General features: G+C 37.1%; 1 protein-coding gene across 2 annotated transcripts in view; it reads right to left on the bottom strand.

Moving 5' to 3' along the window:
• PDE4B (phosphodiesterase 4B) overlaps positions 1-22,267 on the bottom strand; it is a 441,524-nt gene that overhangs the window by 349,986 nt on the left and 69,271 nt on the right. Inside the window, exon 1 of one of the 2 annotated variants that reach the window (XM_032870017.1) lies at positions 13,825-14,229. The exons of the other annotated variant lie outside the window; for it this stretch is intronic. Coding sequence (XP_032725908.1) covers positions 13,825-14,060 — 236 coding nt within the window. The 5' untranslated portion in view covers positions 14,061-14,229. Of the gene's footprint in view, positions 1-13,824; positions 14,230-22,267 lie in introns of those variants that run through there. 2 annotated transcript variants of the gene reach the window in all.

The following is a 22,267-nucleotide window of genomic DNA, read 5'->3' as shown; positions in this document are numbered from 1 at the left end:
TAAATCAGGATATACAGGGGCACTTCTTGGCTTACACTGTTGTAGCTGGGTTGGCTAGCATCAGGCAGTGGATCCTTCTGAATCTCAGTTTCCTCATTGGTAAATGGAGATAAGGATTACATGATATAATATGTATGCAGTGTAGTTTTTAGTGTAAAAAATTTTAAACACCGCTATCTTGTATCTTTTTCTCTTGGAGCATCCTTCCTGCTTGTTCACACCAGCAGACTACTTCCTAGTACACCAGTTCCCAGTTCCTCACTAGTGATTAATTGCTCAAAAAAGTAAGTCATCCTAACAGGGCAGATTCAAGGATCATAGACATTTGGAAAGAGGAACTGCACCACTGCTCTGTAAACCTTCTAGTTTCATAATCAGGTTGGCACCACTTAATAGTAGTGAGAGAACTCTATTTTATACTTGTATCCTTTTAACACATACCTATCAAAAAAAGTTATTGCATATGCCAAATAACTGCATACTCTCCTTGGCTAGATTAAAGCTCCTTGATGGCGAAATGTTATGATGTTTGCCTTATCCAACAATAAACATTTGTTGATTGGAATCCATACAAAAATGAAAATGCAAGGCACACATCAGAAATAATTCAGTCAGTGATGTCTATCGGGTTTTTAGCCATTGAAAAAGTACTGACACGTACAACAGTGTTTTAAGAAACTCTAAACAGAAACATCTCAACTATCAGAGTACCTAGTACTTGGCAAATGCATTTTTAGCATTCACATAAAATATAAAATTCATTAATGAATCTTAAAGGGAGTCACATTTTTAAAAATCTGTTATGCCTAGAACTTCTTAGAAGCCTTTTTTTTTTCCTTCTGAATGTCTCTGCCAAGTTACTTTGCAAAAAACCAAAGCACTCTACAGCCACTTGAATTCAATATGCATACCATAATGCATGGGGTATAAGTGGCACAACAGGTAATCATTAATTCCACTTAACAAAAAAAGCAACCAGCAGCAAATATACAATGTATGTGCTCACAGGTCTTTTGGGATGCAGCTGGCATTAAAACTGAAATCCTCTGAATCCCAGGCAAGTACTGGGTTTATAAAGATAGCTCCCTCATATTAGACTCTGCAAATCTTTATTCAGATGAGGTAGTTGCTTAATTTAATCTACAAATACCAGATAGGGTCCTAAAAATCTTATTTTATTAGTTTAGACAGAACCAGAAGCGTGGCAGGATCCCTGTGAAGCCCCAAATCATTTTACTTTATTTTGCATTGTTGCAAAGCTTTGAATTTATCTGGATAGCAGACTTTCCAAGGATGTACAAATTCGCTTGAATAGAAACACCTGTCTTAAAGATACCTTTTACTGCCTTTCAATTGCTAGGAGACAGAATCAACCTGATCAATGATAATGTGAGAAGGAAGTCTGTGTCAAAAGAAAAGCAATAACTTTTATTTCTGTTTTGATGCCTAAATATTCTTGGAAATGACCAAGAAATCCAGAGCAATTTGATTTAAATGCTGGAAAGTCTTCTGGATAAATATTAAACACAACTTTCGCTGCCCTGAATACTGTTTATATGAGCTTTCTATTATCTTTCTGCAGGAAGCACGAAAGTGATGTCAAGACCCATGGGGGCAGATAAGATCCAAAGTCACCATTTAGTCCAGCCCCTGTTTCCATTACAGTCTCTCACAAAAGTGGTCTCACTGAGCAGAAACTCGTCTCTTTGGTATAAAACATCTGTGGAACAATGTGTGTGGTATTTAATAATGTTTACTAACAGGATGCTCTTTACATACAACCCCAATACACCTGCACCTTTAAAGCCAGTCACTTTATTTTGTAATCCTTAGCAATGGTTTATCATTATTTTGTGCTATAATCTTATCTTTGCTCTTCTTCCAGCAAAGCAGTTCCAATTCTTTATGTTTTTCAACAATTCTAACTAATTTTATAAATGTTATTCATGAATAGGGAAAAGGCTGTTTTATTTCTACTTTACTGATGAGGAACTTGAGGTTCCAAAAGCTTAAAGGACTACCTCTGCCCCATTCAGAAACAAAACAAAACAACAGTTTGTAAGTAGTGGCGCCAGGATGTATGTCTAGATTCTTTTGACTCTAGATCCTAAGCTCTTTTCCCATTGCTTCTCATGAATAAACTCTCTCATATAAACAAATAACTAGGAGGTTAGTTACTACCGACTAGGGAAAACAAATTCACTGACATTCTGGTCCTTGGAAAAGAACTTTTTTTTTTTTTAATTCAGTAAAAAGATATTTAAACTAACCTAAAGAAATAATGTTTCACTGGCATCCAGTTTCACAACAGGATACAAGTATCAAATTCAAGAAGGTTACTGAAATCTTAAAGAATACAGATCATTTTATGGACAAAGTTGTTTGCAGTTGTCTTTGTAAAGAACAAAAGTCCTTAAACGTCATACACATGGATATATATGTATATATCATATATATATATCTCACATCTTTATTAATATATCTGTCAATGGACATCTGGGCTCTTTCCATAGCTTGGTTATTATGGACATGGCTTCTATGAATATAGGGGTGGAGGTGCTCCTTTTGGATCACTGTTTGTATCCTTTGGATAAATACCTAGTAGGGCAATTACTGGGTTGTAGGGTAGTTCTATTTTTAACTTTTGAGAAACCTCCATACTGTTCTTCAGAATGGCTGTACCAGCTTGCACTCCCACCAACAGTGTAAGAGGGTTTCCCCATTTTCCACATCCTTGCCAACATTTCTTGTTTCCTGATGTGTTAATTTTAGCCATTCTGACTGGTGTGAGGTGGTATCTCATTATGGTTTTGATCTGTATTTCCAGGATGCCGAATGATACTGAGCATTTTTCATGTGTCTGTTGACCATCTGAGATACAAGTAGTATTTTTCTAATTTTTCAGGTTCAGAAAGAGGGACTAAGCCAAGTTAAATGGTTTGCCTAAAACCTAGTGTCTGGTAAAAGGTGGAGTTAGGATTCAAATGCTATGCTCTGCACCAGACCACCCAGCTTCCCACAGTCCCTGTGTTGTTTTGGTAAACAAGAGCATGTTAGAGACATAACTCTCGTTCCTGACTGAACACAGACCTGGCAGAGAAAGTTGATAGGTGAAGAGAAAGGGCATAGTTAACCTCCAGGAAGGTAAAATATGCATTTGGATTTCAGTGGTAGAATCTTGGGAAGAAGAAGTGGGCAGCTAAGATACCAGCAAGAGAAAGTTGGATCCCTGAGTTTGGTGACCTTTCATCAGAGACAAATAGTCCTGATGGTGAGAGAGAGGTTTCCTGTATAAATTGCTGAGGCAATGGTGGCCCAAGTAAGCCACAGAAGCACTCTCAGACCTTCTGCACTGTAATAAACAGTCTGAGCTTATTAATCTGTGGAGGAAAAGAAAGTGTAGTAAGGAGACATTTTGAGATAAATAAGTTTTTGATGACATTGGAATTTTTCCAAAGCATTTGTTCACTTAATCCTATATTGGTTTTTTATATGTGGGATCTTGAAATAAACAAGGCATCATCTTATGCCCTTTTTTTTTTTTCATTTGCTTTCAAGCTGATTGGTGCAAATGGATGGAATTACTTCAGTGTGGTTCTCTTTCTATCTCTTTCACACAGTGGACAATAACAAATGACTTTTCAAAATATCTTGGTGATACCAGCCAAAAAAGGTCATAAAGTTTCTTAAGAGGACATAAGCTATTCACACTGGGTCTTCTAATATGCATATCAGTATAATTACACACAGTTCATTAGAACGTGATTATCACATGATAACAAATAAGTGATATTTTGTTTCTTCAGTATATGGAATGGTCACACTGTGGATATTATAAAATTATTTCTTTGCAAATTCACATGCATTTTCACTCTCAAATTGGCACAGTCCATAACCAGTGATGCTTTTCAAACAACAAAAAATAATTTCTGCTTTAGCAACCAAGACTGACAATAACGTGAACATATGTGTATGTTTAGAGATTTAGAAAGTTATTTAATTAAACAGTAGCATCTATCATGTGATTTATAATGCATGGAGTACTGTGTTAAGTACTTGAATACACTATCTTAGAAGATAAATAGCTAATAGACCAGATAGATAGCTATGTTCTTTAAATTAACACTTGAAAATATTTAAACATAAGGCATTTTCTCCGTTTTGCAAATGAAGGAACTGAGGTACTGTACAATCAACTAATCTAAACTCTTAACAGCAAAGCCAAGAGAAAATAATGAAACCGACTAGCTTTCTTGGCTCCAGATAATATAACATAAAATCAAGATTAACAGTAATAAAATTCCAGATAACATCAAAATTATACAATCATAGAACCTCATGTGTAGTATATGAAGACATTATAGAAGGTTCCATTCTAATGATACAAGTTTTATAGTTTTAAAAAAACAAATAACAATAATTCTTTGGGGAAAGAAAATTTAAATGCTATAGACATCCATCCTCTTAGAAACTGTTTCAAGCACCTAAAACCAACAATTTATCACTAGGAAAAGTCAGAAACTATTAGAGATGTCTCTAGCCCTCCACTATGACTGTTCCAATAGTTGACTTTGAAAATGGGGACCCAGCTTATTTATAAACTTGTCAGTGTGCTAGAATACCATTAAGAATTAAACTCAAATCATGATAGGAGAACATGCTGATGGAATGGAAATATAATTCCATACTTTAAAAACAAATATGAGTCTCTTCTTTGTTTTTATACATTTTATTTTTTTAATTTAATTTAATTTTTTTTCAGTGTTCCAAAATTCATTTTTGTGTACCATATCCAGTGCTCCATGCGTCTCTTTTAGATTCCCAAACTACTGCTCTCCATCTAAATGTGCTCTCTTCAAAATAAAGAAAATGGACACACTGTTTTAGATATGGAGAGAGAAACAGAGAATAAATGCAGAAATATATTACTAATTAGTAAATCTAGGTAAAGGGTGTTCATTGTGCCACCCTTTCAACTTTCTGAAATTTTAAATCTTCACTCCCGGGGTGCCTGGGTGGCTCAGTCAGTTAAGCGTCTGGCTCTTGACTTCAGCTCAGGTCATGATCTCAGGGTCCTAGGATCAAGCCCCATGCCAGGCTCCATGCTCAATGGCGAGTCTGCTTGGGATTCTTTCCCACTCCATCTCTCTTCCCTTTGTCCCTCCCCTGCTCTCTCTCTCTCTCCCAAATAAAGAAATAAACAAAATATCTTTTTTTAAAAAATCTTTACTTCTAGTGACCTCTCCTCAACCCAGACACTTCCACCTTATGCATTTGGCTTGCTGCCATTCCTGGACTTTTTTTTTTTTTTTTTAAGATTTTATTTATTTGACAGAGACACAGAGAGCGAGGGACACAAGCAGTGGGAGTGGGAGAGGGAGAAGCAGGCTTCCCACCAAGCAGAGAGCCAGATGCGGGCCTCCATTCCAGGACCCTGGGATCTTGACCTGAGCAGAAGGCAGACACTTAATGACTAAGCTACCCAGGCGCCCTCCTGGACATTTTAGATGCATATAATTTTAATGTTAGAAATTGTCTGCAAATCACTATGACTTTACCAAGCACAGACACACAAATTTTTCCTGTCTCCATTCATTAATCTCTTAGACTGGTGGTTTTCAAGTACTTGGATATTATGGAATCTCTGTGAGACTCTTCCAAAGTTTTCCAAGGCTCCAGTTATCCATGTTGCTTATTTTGCCTGGGACCAGAATAAAGATCGTGAACACCTTATTTTTCAAGGAATACCCAAAATGGTTCCCAGCACACTGATATTCTAGAAAATGCCATTTGAAAGAAGTCGTTTTCAAAAAAAAAAAGTCATTGTCTTGGAGCCATACTACCCCTCCCCCTTTATTTTCTATCTGTGTAATTCACAGTAAGCCTGAGTCGTGAGGAGTATAGGTAAGAGAGGACAAGTGGGTCTGTGGGAAGAGCATGACACGTGACAGTTGTTCTCGCCCACAAAAGGTCTAGAGAAGCAGTCATTCTTATTCTCCCTCAAAGAGAAAATGCCTCAGTTCTAGCAAGAAGTAATCTGAGACGGTTAACAAATTACTTTTTTTCCTCCTTTTAACTTAAAGTACACAATGAGATTGAAACATATCTGTGTCAGACAAATTACTGGGAGTGACAGAGGTCTCACCCTCCAAGTACAGAAAAAATGAGGCAGTGCCAAGTGAAAATTTTCACTCCTGCTGATGTCTTTTCTAAAGGACAAGGGTTATTAATTCACAGTTTCCTCACTCTGCAAGTCATGGGCTCTTACTTCCAAATTCCCTGTGGGGAAATCCTACAAAAAACTCAAACAGCCACAGCTCTTGCTACTGTTAATATTTTAGGTGTTGCATCAGTGGGAAAACATAGATAACTAAACATTTTGATATGTAATATGCAAACGTTTTAAAGGCCGAATAGCAAATAGATTCCTCTGTACAACACTTCCACCCAGTTAATAAGAGATATGTAGAGCTTTCCTGAGCTGAAGCACCAACTGTGCTATTTGATTCATGAAGAATAACCAAATAAATCACTGTACAGTACTCTGGACAAATATTTACTTTATAGCATTATAGGCTAGGTGGTAGGATTTGTACAAAGTGACTTAATTAAACAGGCTACCATGTAAAACACTCAGTCTCCAGCGAGATATTGTAATTAACCCCGTATCTGTAATACCCTAGACCACAAAATACTTAGCAAGCTGGAGTGGCCCTACTGGCCGAAAGGGAACACAGCCGGTGAGAGATGGATGGAGTATTTGTAGAATGAGTATTAACTAAGCTTCCTTTTCTCTTCCCTCATATCAGGCCAAAGGAAAGACCTTTGAAGAACAAAGAGCAAGGACAGGAATCAGAGCCATTCCTTCTTGTATCTTTTTAACAAATATTTATGAAGCGCCAGCCTTGCTTGTAGATGGGTAGGATGTGGTAAAGAAGACAAAATCCCTGCCCTCGTCTAATTTATAAAGGTTGACAGATAACAGAGGAAGAAAAAATATATATATAACAAATGAGTGGATCTTTCCAGGTGAGTATTTTCAGGTGGTAGTAAGTGCCAATAAGAAAAATAAAGCAGAGGAAGGGACTGGGAGGTAAAAGGGTGCCTTTTTTCTTTTTTCTTTCCTTCCTTATTTTTTTTTTTTTTCCAGATGAAGGGTCAGAGAAGCCTTCTTGAGCAAGTGACATTTTAAGGGAAGCCTGAATAGAGGTAAGAGAATGGGCCATGTCCCCATCTAAGGGACTAGTCTTCCAGGCAGAGGGAACACCAAGTGCAAAGGCCCAGGAGTGAAAACATGTGAGGTTTGTTGAAGAACAAAAAGGAGGCTACTTTAGCAGGAAAGTAGCAGATGCGGTCACAGGTGGCCTGAAGCTGGATAATGCTAGGCCTGGTAAACCCTGGTAAGCCTTTGGGATTCTTTCCTGAGAGTCATTTAAATGCCTCAAGCATAATATTGCTGGTGTCTTTACAGTGATGTTAAAGAGGGCATCTATAAACATTCAAGGAAAAAAACTGGGAGACCACAGAAGAGGGAAGAATGAGAAAGGAAAGCAAATGGGATTTCACGAGGGGGGATAAACTCTAGCAGCTGGTCATCGGGCATGCTTCCCAGACCACCTTCCAGCATGTGTCTTGGGAGTTGTCATCATTACTCTGCGAAGCCCCTTTTACAGTAAGTATTTAAAAAATTCAATATATTGAAGACTCGCAGACACTAAAAGACAAGGAAAGCACCATTTATAGACTTGCATTACTGAGAAAATGCTTGCTCTGATTAAAGCAACAGACTGAGCTAGGAGGCATAGATTTCTACTGGCATTCGGTTCAGTCCATAAATGAAGATAATTTCTGTAAACACATATACAACTCTCCAGGATAGACACGAAACACAACATGAGCACCTCCAGCAAATTAGGAACGAGCAATAGGGTTTTCCCAGACGCACCATCCTCCCAAGCACCTCTGCTGATTGTCTGATGCATTTGGGGACCCTGTGCATCAGCTAGCACCATGCATGGCATCATGATGTAGATGATAAATGTAAGGGGATACCAAATTTACATACTTGCCTCCCGTTTTCCATAAACAGTAATTTGTTAAGTCACAAAGAATGTCATCGGCACAGTTTTCAATGTTATGGGATATACACACTAATTAGAAGCCATTACTCTCAAATGCACATTCTTTTTCCCCTTGCCTTCTAATCTCCTCATCCACCAATCCATTCTCCACCAAGCCTGCCAAGTCTCTTACCAAAGTAAAAGCTACTTATGGCCATCCCCTTCTCACGACCTTGCAGTGGTTTCCCACTGATGATGGAATAAAGCCCCACGTCCTGTTCCTAACAGTGAAATCTCTAAAGTATCGCTCCAATCTACAGGCACTTCCTATCTTTGCCACCTTACACCTCATGCTGGTGACTCCAGAGAACTTTGCTCACTCTCCCCCATGCTCTGAGCCAAATCCCAGCTCAGCCCCTTATTTGCTGTGTAACCCTGGGTCCTCCCTGTGCATCACTTCTTTTCCTATAAAATGGAAGTACTCACACTGTATACTCATAACTCATGGGCTTTTCATGGGCCTAAATAAATATACTTAGAATAATGTCACATACACGGCAAGTGCTAAATAAACGTGAGCTCTTATTATTGTTATGGATTAATGGAATTTCCTTGTTATTATTTCTCTGACCAAAAAAAATGGCCTTCCTGCCCACTCTTCTCCCAGAAAACTCCTACTCATTTTTCAAGACCCCACAAAAACATCACCTCTTCTCTAAATCTTTCCTAACACACTGACTCACTTTCTAGTGGTCTTTAATTCTTCTGTGCTCTCATGATACACTGGGGCATCACTCTTCAAAAGCATTATTTGCACAACATTGATTAATTATTAATGCATAAGTTTGCTTGCCAGGCAGTATATGAGTCCTTTGAAGTTCTTTGAAGGCAAGTATATGTCTTTCTCATTTTGTATCTCCTAAACCCAGAGTAGGGCCTGAAGCACAGTAGTCTTCCAACAAATGTTTTGTTCAATCAACTATTCAATCAGTAAATATGTAAGGACACACATATTTCTCAAAAATTTTCCAATGTTGCTTGGAAATATTGCGAGGAAACTGAAGAAGAATACAAGGCACAGATTTAGCAGGTTTAGCTAAGAAACTCGGCCTCAACTGCATATGTTTATTCCCTAAATTGTGCCTAAAACTTGGCAAAAGTCAGGCATTATTCACTGGTTTGTTTTTACTCTTCCCCTAGTCATTCTAGTATTGACTTGTCAGGCAGGAGCTCCTTACAGTATGAATGACGTCTTTTAATACATTTGCATTCAATTATTAGGCACAAGAGTACACATTTCATGAACCTTTGTTAAAATGAGGGAAGAGTCCCAAGATATAGGTAGAACTCAATGTGGGGAAAGGGAAAAAACTAATACTAACTGCAAGCCAAGGAATATTGCTCCTTGGACAGGGACATTCCCATGGGCAAGCACGGATAGATGGACAGAATGCGGCACTCACCAATACATTTACTCTTCAAGAGGGGAGTGCTGGGGGAGGTGTGTGGTGAGCCCAGAAAGTAGTGAAGGCCATCATCAGTAACTTTCTTCACAGCATCAGTTGATGGTGGAGGAGAACCACTGAGTATAGTGAGAACATCAGCAAAGGATAGAAGGTTGAAGAAGCTGGACACTGTGGCAAGTGCCAGTCAGGAGAAAGCAGGCCACAGGAGTCAGGCAGAATAAGGTAATGCCTCAGAAGCCGTCACCTTTTGGGGTTAGGGAAAAATAATATGTTGACCTAAGGACTTAATTTTCCCACTCCCTAACATTTCACTGACACTTTGCAATGTAAGATGTGTTTTTTATCGATATATATTTTTAAAGATTTTATTTATTTATTTGACAGACAGAGATCACAAGTAGGCAGAGAGGCAGGCAGAGAGAGAGGAAGGGAAGCAGGCTCCCCACTGAGCAGAGAGCCCGATGCAGGGCTCGATCTCAGGACCCTGGGATCATGACCTGAGCCAAAGGCAGTGGCTTTAACCCACTGAGCCACCCGGGAGCCCCTCGATATTTTTTTTTATATCATCTAACAATGAGTGTGGCATCTACTACTGGGGTTCAAAACTGCAAGGAGAATTTGGAAATTTGGGATGGTGATTCAGAGTCAAATTAATGGGTAACAAAGTAGATGTGCACGAAAGAAGCTAAAGCAATTGAGAATATTTTTTAAATATCTATAACATCTAATCTTGCAAAGAACATGAATTTAGAGTACTCTTATACTCCAAATGAATCTTAAATGAGATAATATACAAGAGCATTCTAGCAACTAATTTAAAATACAGTACGTGTTGGAAAGCATATAGGTAGAATCAGAATTTCTTCTTGCTTACAGCAATGCTCAATTCTGTATGTTGAGGGTATAAAAAAAATAGTTCTTATGGGACCAGTTAACCCTGATCTTTGGATTCATGCAGGTCCTTTTTTTTCTTAAAGATTTTATTTATTTATTTGACATGGAGAGAGAGAGAGAGCACAAGCAGGGGGAGCAGCAGGCAGAGGGAGAAGGAGAAGCAGCCTCCCCGCTGAGCAGATGGGGCTCGATCCCAGGACACTGGGATCATGACTTGAGCCAAAGGCAGGCACTTAACCAACTGAGCCACCTAGGCGCCCCTCATGCAGGTTCTTATAAGCTTTTTCTTAGTATTTTACTGAAGACCAAAAATCAGATTATAAATATTGTTATATACAGACGGATGACCACCCAGAAGAATTTTCTAATACCTGGACTATGAAGTAGTGAGACTGTGTACCAGAAGAGATTATAGAACTATTTTCTCCAGAGTCATAATAAATAGGGCAGATTTTCATATGTCAAAGATGGAGTAATTATGGTCTGCCCAAGGGCAAAAGGAAGCAATGAGATAATCACCCAAATTCCTTCCAGATTCAGGATTGTTTAAATAGTCTGATTAGTGACAACCCACTGGATATCTACTTCTTTTTTCAGATACTTTAAAAATAATCCCAGAGTCAATATTTCACAAGTGCTTCTTCAACTTCTGCCATTAGCCCACACTTCATAACTTGGGTTTTCAAAACCAGAACTACACGTTCTTCTGACCAAAATATGAAATCTACAAATAACTAAAGATAAAAAAAAATTGTTCAGTGGGTTTGGACATAAACTGCATCTTCTGCTTGCTTAGTTTCATCATGAAAATTACTTTAATTTCAATGCTGGAACAAAACAATCCAGTCTTCTTAAAAGAAGCCTACTGTCTACTGTAAAGTAATAACATGTTTTTAGAGACTTCTAAGTGCATATCTTGGAATTTCTAACTTAAATGCATGGTTTGGAAAATACCAATCATTGATCATGAAAGGATGGTTACATTTCATCATGACAAAGAGGCAAAAATAACGTACTTACACTCTTATTTACTCATGTAACTATTACATGTGATGCTAAAAAAACAATGTTTTAGATAAGAAAAAAGTCATTCAAATATGTAAGATATGTGTATATTTTCTAAGAAGAAATTTTCATGAAATGTTTCACAAAAATAAATTTGAAAAATACTAAATATATAGCGAAATAAAACAACAGAAATAAATGTGACTATGAACTTAATCAGGACTTGGAAACAAACTGATATAGCTTTACTAAGAATGATGAGAAGGGGAGTATGTGAGTTGAGAGGGGGAAAAAAGTGAAAATGAATCATGGCCATAACTAATTTTATTAGTTTGATGACTAATGGATTCTTTAAACCTATATTATGGTACATTATAACCAAGTCATGTGTTTTAAAAGGGGGGGGCAGTTCTGATAATTTGCAGAAATTTTTGTTTTAACTCGGCTAGAGGATCACTCTAATAGCATAAATTAACTTAGATGTCATTTAATTGTTCTTTTTGTAACTTGCTGCAAGAAAATTTATGTAATGCACGAGTGAAACTGGCTCTTTCATCACTTTAAAATTTGGGTTCTTTTGAAAAGAAAAAAATCCAGTATTTATAGCTCATGTTCCTAGCACATCAAAAATCTATTCTCAGTAAAAGAAAGGTTACATTATTATATTCAGAAACTCTATAATAAGGAAAATATTACCAAAATTTTAGGAAGATTTACCATTATCTGAAAATTAGCTTACTAAAATTAAATGTCCTTCTGGTCAAAATAATGGTTGATATTAATACAAGCAGTAAAACATGTAAGTCTGTTAGTTAATTGTACATTTTCCATCTTTGTTCTTTTAATGAGAATGAATTATACCCACATCCCTTCTCCCATTCAGTCATACTACTTAGCAAACTATATGAAAATACTCACATTAGGGGTGGAGTAAACCACAAGAGAAAGGAGTTCTTCAGTACATACTTATATGTAAATCTCTATATACCTATGCTGCCATTGGTAGGCTTTAAAAAACTAATCATGTGCATTCTGTGTATGAGACTATAATTAAGATTTAATTCATTAAAAAGATGACAAAAAAATTCTCCAATGAAGCAATTATATGAGCCGTAGTCCATTTTCAGAAAACAAAAATAACTGCATCATTTTTAGCTAGGTAAAGTATGCTTTAAGCTAAACACGTGGTACCCATCAAAGGCAAGCTATATATTACTAGGAGTAAGTTGAATTTGCCAAAGCACTGTGCAGTGTATGAGACAAATATTTCGGAGGAGTGGAAAGCAGAATACAAGTAAATATTAATCTGCAAACCCAGACATCCTCAGTTTATAATGCTGGCTGGCCACCTAACATGTGGTGATAAAAATCACTGTTATAATTGTCTGTCAGAAAAAAAAAAAAAAAAAAAAAGAATTGTCTGTCAGAAGTACCTACCTGCTCCCTTTATTGCAATGGTCCTTATTAAATAAAACCTATACAGATACCCAGTTTTGAAGGGTATCTTTATCTGAAAGAAAATATATCCTTCAGAGAAATCTGAAATGCCCTAGCACTGATGATGAAAGTTTATTTACTTTCTAGTGGGCTTTTTCTTACACTTCATTATCATACTGATTTAAGGAAGCTCCCCCCTTGTATGTAACATACATGTTAACAGTGGCAGATTCAGTGCAATTTTTATAGAAAGTTCTTGAATGTATTTACTTGCTGTTCCTAAGTAAATGGGGGAATTTATTTATTATTGCCAATAAATCTGAAGGGTTTTTTTGTTTGTTTTTTGTTTTTTTACAAGAGTCTCTTAAAGAAAATAGCAATTTGAAACCAAATCAGACTAAATAACCATGCCATTTCAGAAGTGGGAACTTTGTTCTCCCTTTCCCTAAGTAAAGTCAATAGATCAAAAACCCACTAGTCTCTACACTACAAACATGGCAATGCAACAATGAAGTTCGACTTTAAACATTATCTTAATAAACTAGAACTAAGCTTAAAATATTATTCTCCTACCAAAAATACACTACTGAAAAATGTCAACAACAGCCACCAAACAAACCCCCCCAAAAAAGTCAGCTCTCACCTCAACAAAGATTAAACAAAAACCTGAATGTTTACAACTCCTTCAGTATTTAATTTACCTGGAATCAGCTAGGTATTTTTTATAAGCAGTAATCTTAAAGACTCCCCACAGTTAAAGGCTTATTTTATCTGGAAACAGCTTGGCGGCACAATGATAACTGAATACACAGTACACTGTGTCTTCTCCAGCGGACTCATTCTCCATTCATTTCACACTCATGGTATGCATTAGGAACGAAATTCAAATGTTCTGTTTTCTACATTTCTGAACCACAGCCACTAATGAAAAGCACTGCAGACACCTCCAAGTCCCGTCTTACCATGTATGAGCCACAGTGAAGCGCCGACGTTGCCGGATGCTTTTATTCACCAGCAACTTTCTGAAAAAGCATGGTGAGTTCCTCGGTGAACTGCGTGGAGAAATTTTAGGAGATGTAGGTCTGTTTCCCGGTAGTCTCGGAAGCTCGAGTTCTAAGTGCATTTGCTCCTTGAAAGTCTTGATGTAAACCTCAGATTCAGAAGCAGTAAGTTCTTTTGAAGACTCTTTGGCCGTCATGTCTTATATGGAGCGCTGGCTTTCACCACCCAAAACAAAAACCTCAAACATAGCAGAGACACAGCTGCAGGTTAGGAGGCTGATGAGTCTGCAAACTGTTTTCCAGTTTAATTTCAGAAGCCGCGGCTCCCGTGCGTGAGCTGCTTAGAGCAAGAGCAGCATACTCGAAGAATGGCAAGTCAGGCTGTCACAAGGAGCTTTATCAGCCTGGCTTTGCCTCTGAAAATGCGCCAAAGTGCTTCCTATGTCAGTAGCCTCCTTGTGGAAGAGGTTCGTCTGCAAGCTACACACTGACACTCACTGAATTCATTCAGCTGAATATACCAACTCATGAAATATTCATAAGGGCTTCTGATAAATCCTTTGCATGTATTTTTTAAAATCTCATCAAGCAAGCTGCATTCACTAATGGATAGTCAGCAAAACCTAGGCACCCCGTCACCTGTTTTGTTCACACAAAAAACAGAACTAGAGCCCTTCCAGCATGTGTGATGTTTAAAGTCTTCATTCAGAATTATCTTGCCCTGTAATGCACACAACAGTGACTCCACCTACCAAATGCTTATTGGCCTAGGATTATTTAAATAATTGCACTCTGGTTCCCCCACAACAACACTCTTCATTGCTCAGATTTTCACAAGATTTGTAAAGCTACTGTGCTCTTCACAGTGAAAACATTAAATCAGGGACTATCAAAAAGCCCAGCTAAAACAACCCCCCATATTCCATTTTCTGAATGAAAAAGCTGATTTGAAGTTTTTTTTTTCCTCCCCTCTCCAGAAGATCCAAAACAGCATCAATATTTAAAAAAAAAAAAATAGTCAGCTAACAGGAAAACACTGGATTTGGTTCATTCCCCTGAGGAATTTAAAGGCTAATCTTTATTCCAATAAACATTACCCTCATTCTTCTGTTTAAGCTCATTGTTCAAGGGTTGCCCACAGCAGCCACTCTGTCAGTTAGATGCAAAGTCACTTCTGAAACCCAAAGCTCCGCAGAACAGAAATGGAGGTAACAACCAGGAAAAACACTGCTCAGGAAAAATACTGCCTGGGAAAGTGCAGAGTCCACAGGCAAGTGCTGTGCGCACACGTGTGTGTAAGTGTGCGCATGCGTGCAGGTACAAAGGCACATGCGTGCGCACATACTCGGGTAGGTGTGCAAGACAGTTTACGTCTGTGAGTGTGTGTGTGTGTGTGTACTTTGTTCACAAGGGCTTGCAAATGAGACGTAATGTCTCAAGTTCCAAAGCAAATCATTATAACCTGAAATTTCATTTAGAAATAGACTGGAATGCAGCTACTACAAAAGGTACGTGGAAGGGAAAGGAATATGGTACTGCTCAAAGTGTATGGATGTTGTAGAAAGTCTGCACCAGCAATGATTGCCACCAGGGCCAGCCTGATCTCACCAAAATTTGACAAAGCAGAATTCAGGCTAGTCCGCGAGAGAGGCAGTTAAGGAATGATTCACAGGAAGACTTCAGGGAATAGGGAGACATTCATTTTCTTCTAAGATGTGAGGACTTCCACCTTTATAAAAGTCATTCCCATATGTCATGTACTCTGGCTGAATATCTGGAGGACCAAATAAGAGCAGACGATGACCTGGAAAAAGAGAAACCCCACACCAGCCTTTCGGGGAAGTTGGTCAAAGCTAACAGAAAGGATATAAACTAGTGTACAGGTACTATCTTGGAAAGATACCAATACTGCAATCATACACTCGGAATATTTCATGAACAGAAGTAAAGTCAGGGAATTTCACAGTTGTAATAAATCCCAGGATTCACCTTGTTCAGCTCCTCATTTCAAAGACAGACAGTCCTAGAGAACTTTAGTAATGTGTCCCATGTCATATTTGTAGTTGATGTTAGAGCTAGAGTTAAAGATAAAGTCCAGGCTTTCTGATTCCCAAGAGAGGACACTTCCATTATATGAAACTGAGAAGCCAAAAAAGTCAGTTTGTCCAGCTAGGCCCTGGCACATCTTCCATATATATTTGAATATATTTTAACTGCCCTACTTGAGAATGGATTGTTAGTAATATCATGGGAGGACATACTGCTGGTACCTATTATTTACTGCATGATGAAAACAAAGCTAGGACTTTCCTCTGACAATCATGTGACTTAAAACTGAGACATGAGAATATATGATCCTACCAATATTCAGAGTGACTCATTTACTAAAAAAAAAAAGGCAATTTGGAGTTACCAAGGTCTTTCTCAGATTCACTTTTTAAGGCTGCCAAAATATAGGAAGCATTTCAGGGATTGTTTTTCTCCCAAATGATGGCAAATTTCATAACCTAGATTTAGCCGTACATAAACCAGGGTTCAGATAAGGAAATACTGCCAGAGCATTCACTTACCTGAAGCAGCATAATGATGTAATTGTAATTACTTCCCGATTCTTATGGGCAATTTATGTGACATTATGTGACATTTCACATTACTTTTTTCATTTGCCCACTATGACAAGCCAATGTCCCAGCTAAATTTTGAGAGACATCCTAAGAAATAAAATTCTCAAAAATAAAATCTTGTTAATTCTACCTCGTTTTGATAACATTAAGGAATACTAAAGACAGTTAATTGAGATGCAAAACTTAAAAGATAATCAGACTATTTTAAAGCCTGAATTAGTTACCTCTGAAGAAAGGAAATGCATGTCCACAGGTAAATGCATTAAAGTTTGTTTCCAGAGCCAAAATGCCAAAGAGAAACTCAATACCGTGTTAAACACTGAAGTCAAAAAGGAATCTAGAAAGTAGGAAACAGGAGATGGTATCTAAGAAAAAGTACACAAAAGCAAAGTAAAGGTAGATAATACCGTTATATTTCAGCAAAGAATACACTGTTGTGAGAGAGAGCCAGGAAAACTGGAGAAAAAGCCCAAAAGAAAGCAACCAGAGTTTACGTGCCCTTCTGAGAGCCTAGGAAGGAGCCAAAATAAAAACCTTCCTATCTACACGCCATGCTTAGTCCTTGGCACCTCAAAAGGAGAGATGAGTAATTCTGAGTCAATTTATTAGTGCGCAGATAGTTGCCCTTGGGAATTACTTGAGAATTCCAATTATAGCTGTGTCTCAATTTTAAATAATGAAATTCCTGGTATCCACATCCTGTGAAAGCAATAAGGATCAAGAATTTATCATAACAAAATATCATTAAAGGATGTGAATAGAGTTATATGGTCAAAAACAATCAATAATGTATTATTTATTAATATGAGAGAAAACTTAACATTCTGACTTTTCATTAAACTGAAATGGAAAGTAAATTAATTACAACCAAACAAAATAACAAACTTAGAGTGCAAGTATTAGAACATTATTTAAATGTATTTTAAGGCTTATGGTTTTGTAATCAAATTATTTTAAATGAAAACAATTACACTCTTTCCATATTCATTATCTTTCAGACTTTATAAGTTTACCTGGAATAAATTTTCTCTGAACTGACTGACCAATTTTTAACTAACTGCCATTATAAAACTGAAGTATTTTAAAGGCATAAAACCACAGATTCTATGCAATATTATGCATAACAGTGTTGAACATGAAATAGCATGGCTCACATTTACTAAAAATACAAAACTGGATATTTGAGAAGACAGAATTTACTCAGAAGCTTCTTTCTGAAGAGGAATAGATTTAAGACTATCAATATTAACCGAGTTAAACCATTGTGGATTATATCTTTATGTCACTAACCCGTGCTCTTTTTCTAAAATAATATACCATCTGAGCACAGCCATTAGGCTCTACTCAATTAAATACAGACAAGCTCTTCTTTTAGTCAGACAAGGTAAGAAGTGAATACAGAACACCAGGAAACACTGGTAGCTTCTTTTAACAGAATGCCCCACTCACCACAGATGGCAACTTCTCCCAATTTCTCTATTTCAGAAATTTCTTTATTTGAAGAAATAGAGCTGGAGTTATTCTAACATGACTTCGGAAAAGATAACATTCAGCTGAATGGAAATAGTTGTCTAGCCATCTTGGAGCAGAACCTTAACTGACCACTCTTTTTAGAATTAAGGATTACAAAAGAGTAGCTTATATTGATTACATATCCATTGCATGTTCAACTTTGTTGTAAGCATTTCAACAAGTTATTTCCGTTTATACTCATTATAAACTATCTGACAAGTGGTATTGAAATCTTTGTTGGACTTCCCGATAGTATCAACCTCCGAGGGTCCTTGAGGGCTGGGCTGAGTCTTGTTCGTTTCTAGAATATGGAACCGAGTCTGGCACAGAGTCGATACTCAATAAATATTTGTAGAATGAATGCCCATTATTTGGTCATTTTCAGATGAGATCATCAAGATACAAAATTGTATACTTTTTAAGGAGTTGACCCTACACCACAGTTTTTGTAACAAAGGAACCTAATGGGACAAAAGAGGGAATGCATGCTCCCAGGGTGGTCTGGTCATGTCACCAAAACTGTATTTTCTCAAGTACTATATATCCTTGACTCTGAAGTCATCTAGCATGTTATCTTTATAAAATAATATGAATGCTTCACTTTCATTCATATGACACTACTTAATTACTCACTATTACAAAATTAGTGCTCCAGAAGGATCAGTTTTAACTTGTACCATCTCCAAAGCCCCCTGAATCCCAGGGAGGGAAGCTATATTGCTTGAGAGCAAGAACTTTGTTTTGTTCCCAGTATAATCCCAATACCCAGGACAGTATTGACCACACAGTAGATATTCAAATAAATATTTTTTGGATGAATAAATGAATGATCTCCTCAGTACAGAATATGATTGGGGGGGGGTAGGTTGGCCAAAATGGGATACATGACCTCTCTCAAAGGAGAGCAAGAGCTATAGTGGCATTAACCCATAACCCTTCCACAATTCTGCACATTATTTTATGTAGTTTCACTTCCTAAACATGTTACTTCTCTACTTTCTTTGCCAAGAATACCATCTCATCCATTAAGTCTAAACTCAAAGAACCGGATTTATCTGCAGAATGTTTCTGAGGATATCATACTACGTATTTTTGTTTGTCTCCCAGAGTAACCTACGAGCTCTCCAAAGACATAAAGCTTTTCACTCATGTCTTTATCTCCACAGCCTGACATTGCTCTGATTGATTAATATTTGTGGATTGAAAACAGGAATAGAAAATGAATACAGTGCCCCAAATCATGCCTTCCCATCAGCCACAGATTGTTCTCACTGTCTTGACAGCCAGTCCAGCCAATATCCTAACTTCTTGTACTTGAGCTTACAAATGTTTCCAAAATAAGCTTCTTAAATCCTAGTGGTTTGGCTATGTTTCCCATTTTAACTAGCATTTCCTCAATCTTAAAAATAAATAAATAAATAAATATTACTATTATTACTATTATTATCATTCACATTCCTACTGCAGGGCTAAAGCAGAATGCCCACGTATCACGATCTCCCTTCATTAGGTGCTATACAGATAGGACAGACTGGCTAGGCCCTCTCCTCATGGTGCTTTCTGGTTTTGGCAGAGTAATTAGGTGCTTCTCTCTCAAAGCGTATCCTCTGAAGGCAGACTGCATAGGCAAAAATACTAAGGAAGCTCCTCTCTTTGTTTCCTAGGTCATTGTTAACAACAAGATATATTAGCAAAGATGAGTCAGATACCTAAATGCAAGGAGAGAAACTGTTCCCAGGGTAGGTGTTTTTAAATCTGCATTTCAAGAAGATATTCCAGTTCCCAAAGATAATACTAACCTGTCAGCAAATTTCTTAAAAGGGTGATTTCAAATGAATAGGATATTAGGAACATATATGTTAAAAACAAAGGCACATTGGGAAAACCTCTTTCTCTAAATGAGCTTGTATCTCTCTATTATTTCTACTCTGTCAGTGGTCTTCTGTGAAATATGTAAAAAAAAATGGTATGGTATTAAACTACAGTTCAAATTTTTAAGTGTAAATAATTATCTGTATAAGACCAATTAACTATGATACTACAGAGATCATAAAAAGAATATAGCACACATGAAAACTAAGTCAAATTCACTCCGCTTTTCTTAAAAAAGAGACTAATACTCAGGGATCCTTTCGTGTTTGAGTATGTATTTGCAAGTATTTTACAGAAACAATATTTTCCTAAATTAGTGGTATAACAGTAGGAGTCTACAAATGGTACAGAACACACATGACTATGGAAAATGTTTCCAAAAATGGTGGATTTGATCATGATTGGCTCACTTAATTTCAACATTTGTTTATTTAAAACACATTCTGGTAAAGTCTATTCGCATTAAAAAAATTTTTTAAATTCAGTAACATTAATGATGATGGCTTTTTGATTTATAACGAAGAAAGCAACATTTTACCTATTAAGACTATGTATGACATTCTACTATTAAGAAGTAACTCAAATTTGGGGTGTCTGAATGGTTCAGCCTTTAAGCATCTGCCTTTGGCTCAGGTCATGATCCCAAGATCCCAGCGTCCAGGGATCAAGCCCCATCTCAGCCTCCCTGCTCAGCGGGGAGCCTGCTGCTCCCTCTCCAGCTCCCCCGTGCTTATATTCTCTCTCTTACTATCTCTATCATAAATAAATAAAATCTTTAAAAAAAAAAAAAAGTAACTCAAATTTAATTTCATATAAGTATTTTATACCAATTAAACACTGCAATATTAGCATATGTAAAATCTAAGAGTGGGGACATTTTATATGTAAGCATGCTAAACTTTGTAGCAAAGACATTTAAATAGAATGTATATTTTTATAAAGCTCCCTTGGTTACTTTTCATCTTTCTTGTTTTATTTTTAAATTTATCATACAATAAGATTGACCTTTTTTGGTTCAGTGTTCCATGAAATTTAACACATCTGGATTCATATAACCTTTATTATAATCAGGATATCAAACAGTTCTGTTAACCCCAAAATTCTCTTGAGCTATACCTTTGTAGTTATACCTTCTTTACACTCCTGATTTCTAGGAATCCCTACTCTATTCTCCACCACTGTAATTTTATGTTTTCAGTAATGTCATAAATAGGGGATCACGTGGTACTTAACCTTTCAAGACCAACTTCTTTCACTCAGTGCAATGTCTGACATTTAGACAATGTTACATTTATTAATAGCTCATTCTTTTACCACCACATAGTTTTCTGTTGTATGGATGTACCACAGTTTTGGGGTTTTTTTTAATCCATTTACCACTGAAGGGACATTTGGGCCATTTCTAGTATGGGGCAATTTTGAATAGAGCTGTGATAAACACCACGTGTACATTTTTGTGTAAATATATGTTGTCATTCCTCTATGGCAAATACCAAGTAGTGGGATTTCTGGGTCACAGGCTAAGTGTATATTCCTCTTTATAACAAAAAATCAAGTTGTTTTCCAGAACGGATGCATCATTTTGCATTTCCATCAGCAACTCAAAGGTTCCCAGCAGCCCCATGGACTTGCTAGCACTTTGTCTTTTCAGTATTTTAGCCATTCTAATAAATGGGTAGTATATACCTCATGCTGATTGTAGTTTACATTTCCCTAGTGGCTAATGTTGATCATGTTTCCATATGCTGATTTGCCATTAGGACAGCCTCTTTGTAAAGCGTCTGTTTAAGATTCTTGCCCATTTTCAATTTAGACTGTTTCTTCTCTAACAATGGAGACTTCCTCCCCAATCTTCCCACTAACATTTACTTTCCAGAATTCTCAAATAGCTAATCCATGCATTCTGTCCAGCACCTCAAGCTATATTTAGGCATAGAAAGAGAATGGAGCATGATTACTCCCATCTTACCTCGAAACAGAACATTAATATGATAATATCAGCTACAAAATCTGGAAGTTTCAAATTGACTTTATAGTTTATAACACTTTTACATTAGCAACATTATTCCTGAAGACTTTAATGTTTACATTCTTGACTTGGCCATTCCTTTACCCCTGGGGGGCTTGCATTTGGACTATTGGAGTGACCTCTAACACTCACCTTTGCTGTAATCAGTCCTCAGTGTGGCTACTAAGGTCTGGGGTTCTATCACCAAAGAATACCAGAATGTCTGATGCATTTTGTGGCTAGTTAGAAAGAGGCCCCTCTAGAAATGGATTCTAGGTGACTCCCAATTTCTCTTACCTTGACCACTTTTCAAAGCAATAGTTTCCTTTTTCTGCTGTGGCATCATGAATACTTCTGAAAGAAACCCAACCTTTTCACTCCTTCTCCT

This window comes from Lontra canadensis, unplaced genomic scaffold, assembly GCF_010015895.1.
Source record: "Lontra canadensis isolate GAN:19392208 unplaced genomic scaffold, GSC_riverotter_1.0 scaffold40, whole genome shotgun sequence".
In the NCBI taxonomy this organism is placed as follows: domain Eukaryota; kingdom Metazoa; phylum Chordata; class Mammalia; order Carnivora; family Mustelidae; genus Lontra; species Lontra canadensis.
Note: the sequence above shows the minus strand (reverse complement) of the source record. Positions and strands in the feature narration are given on the sequence as shown.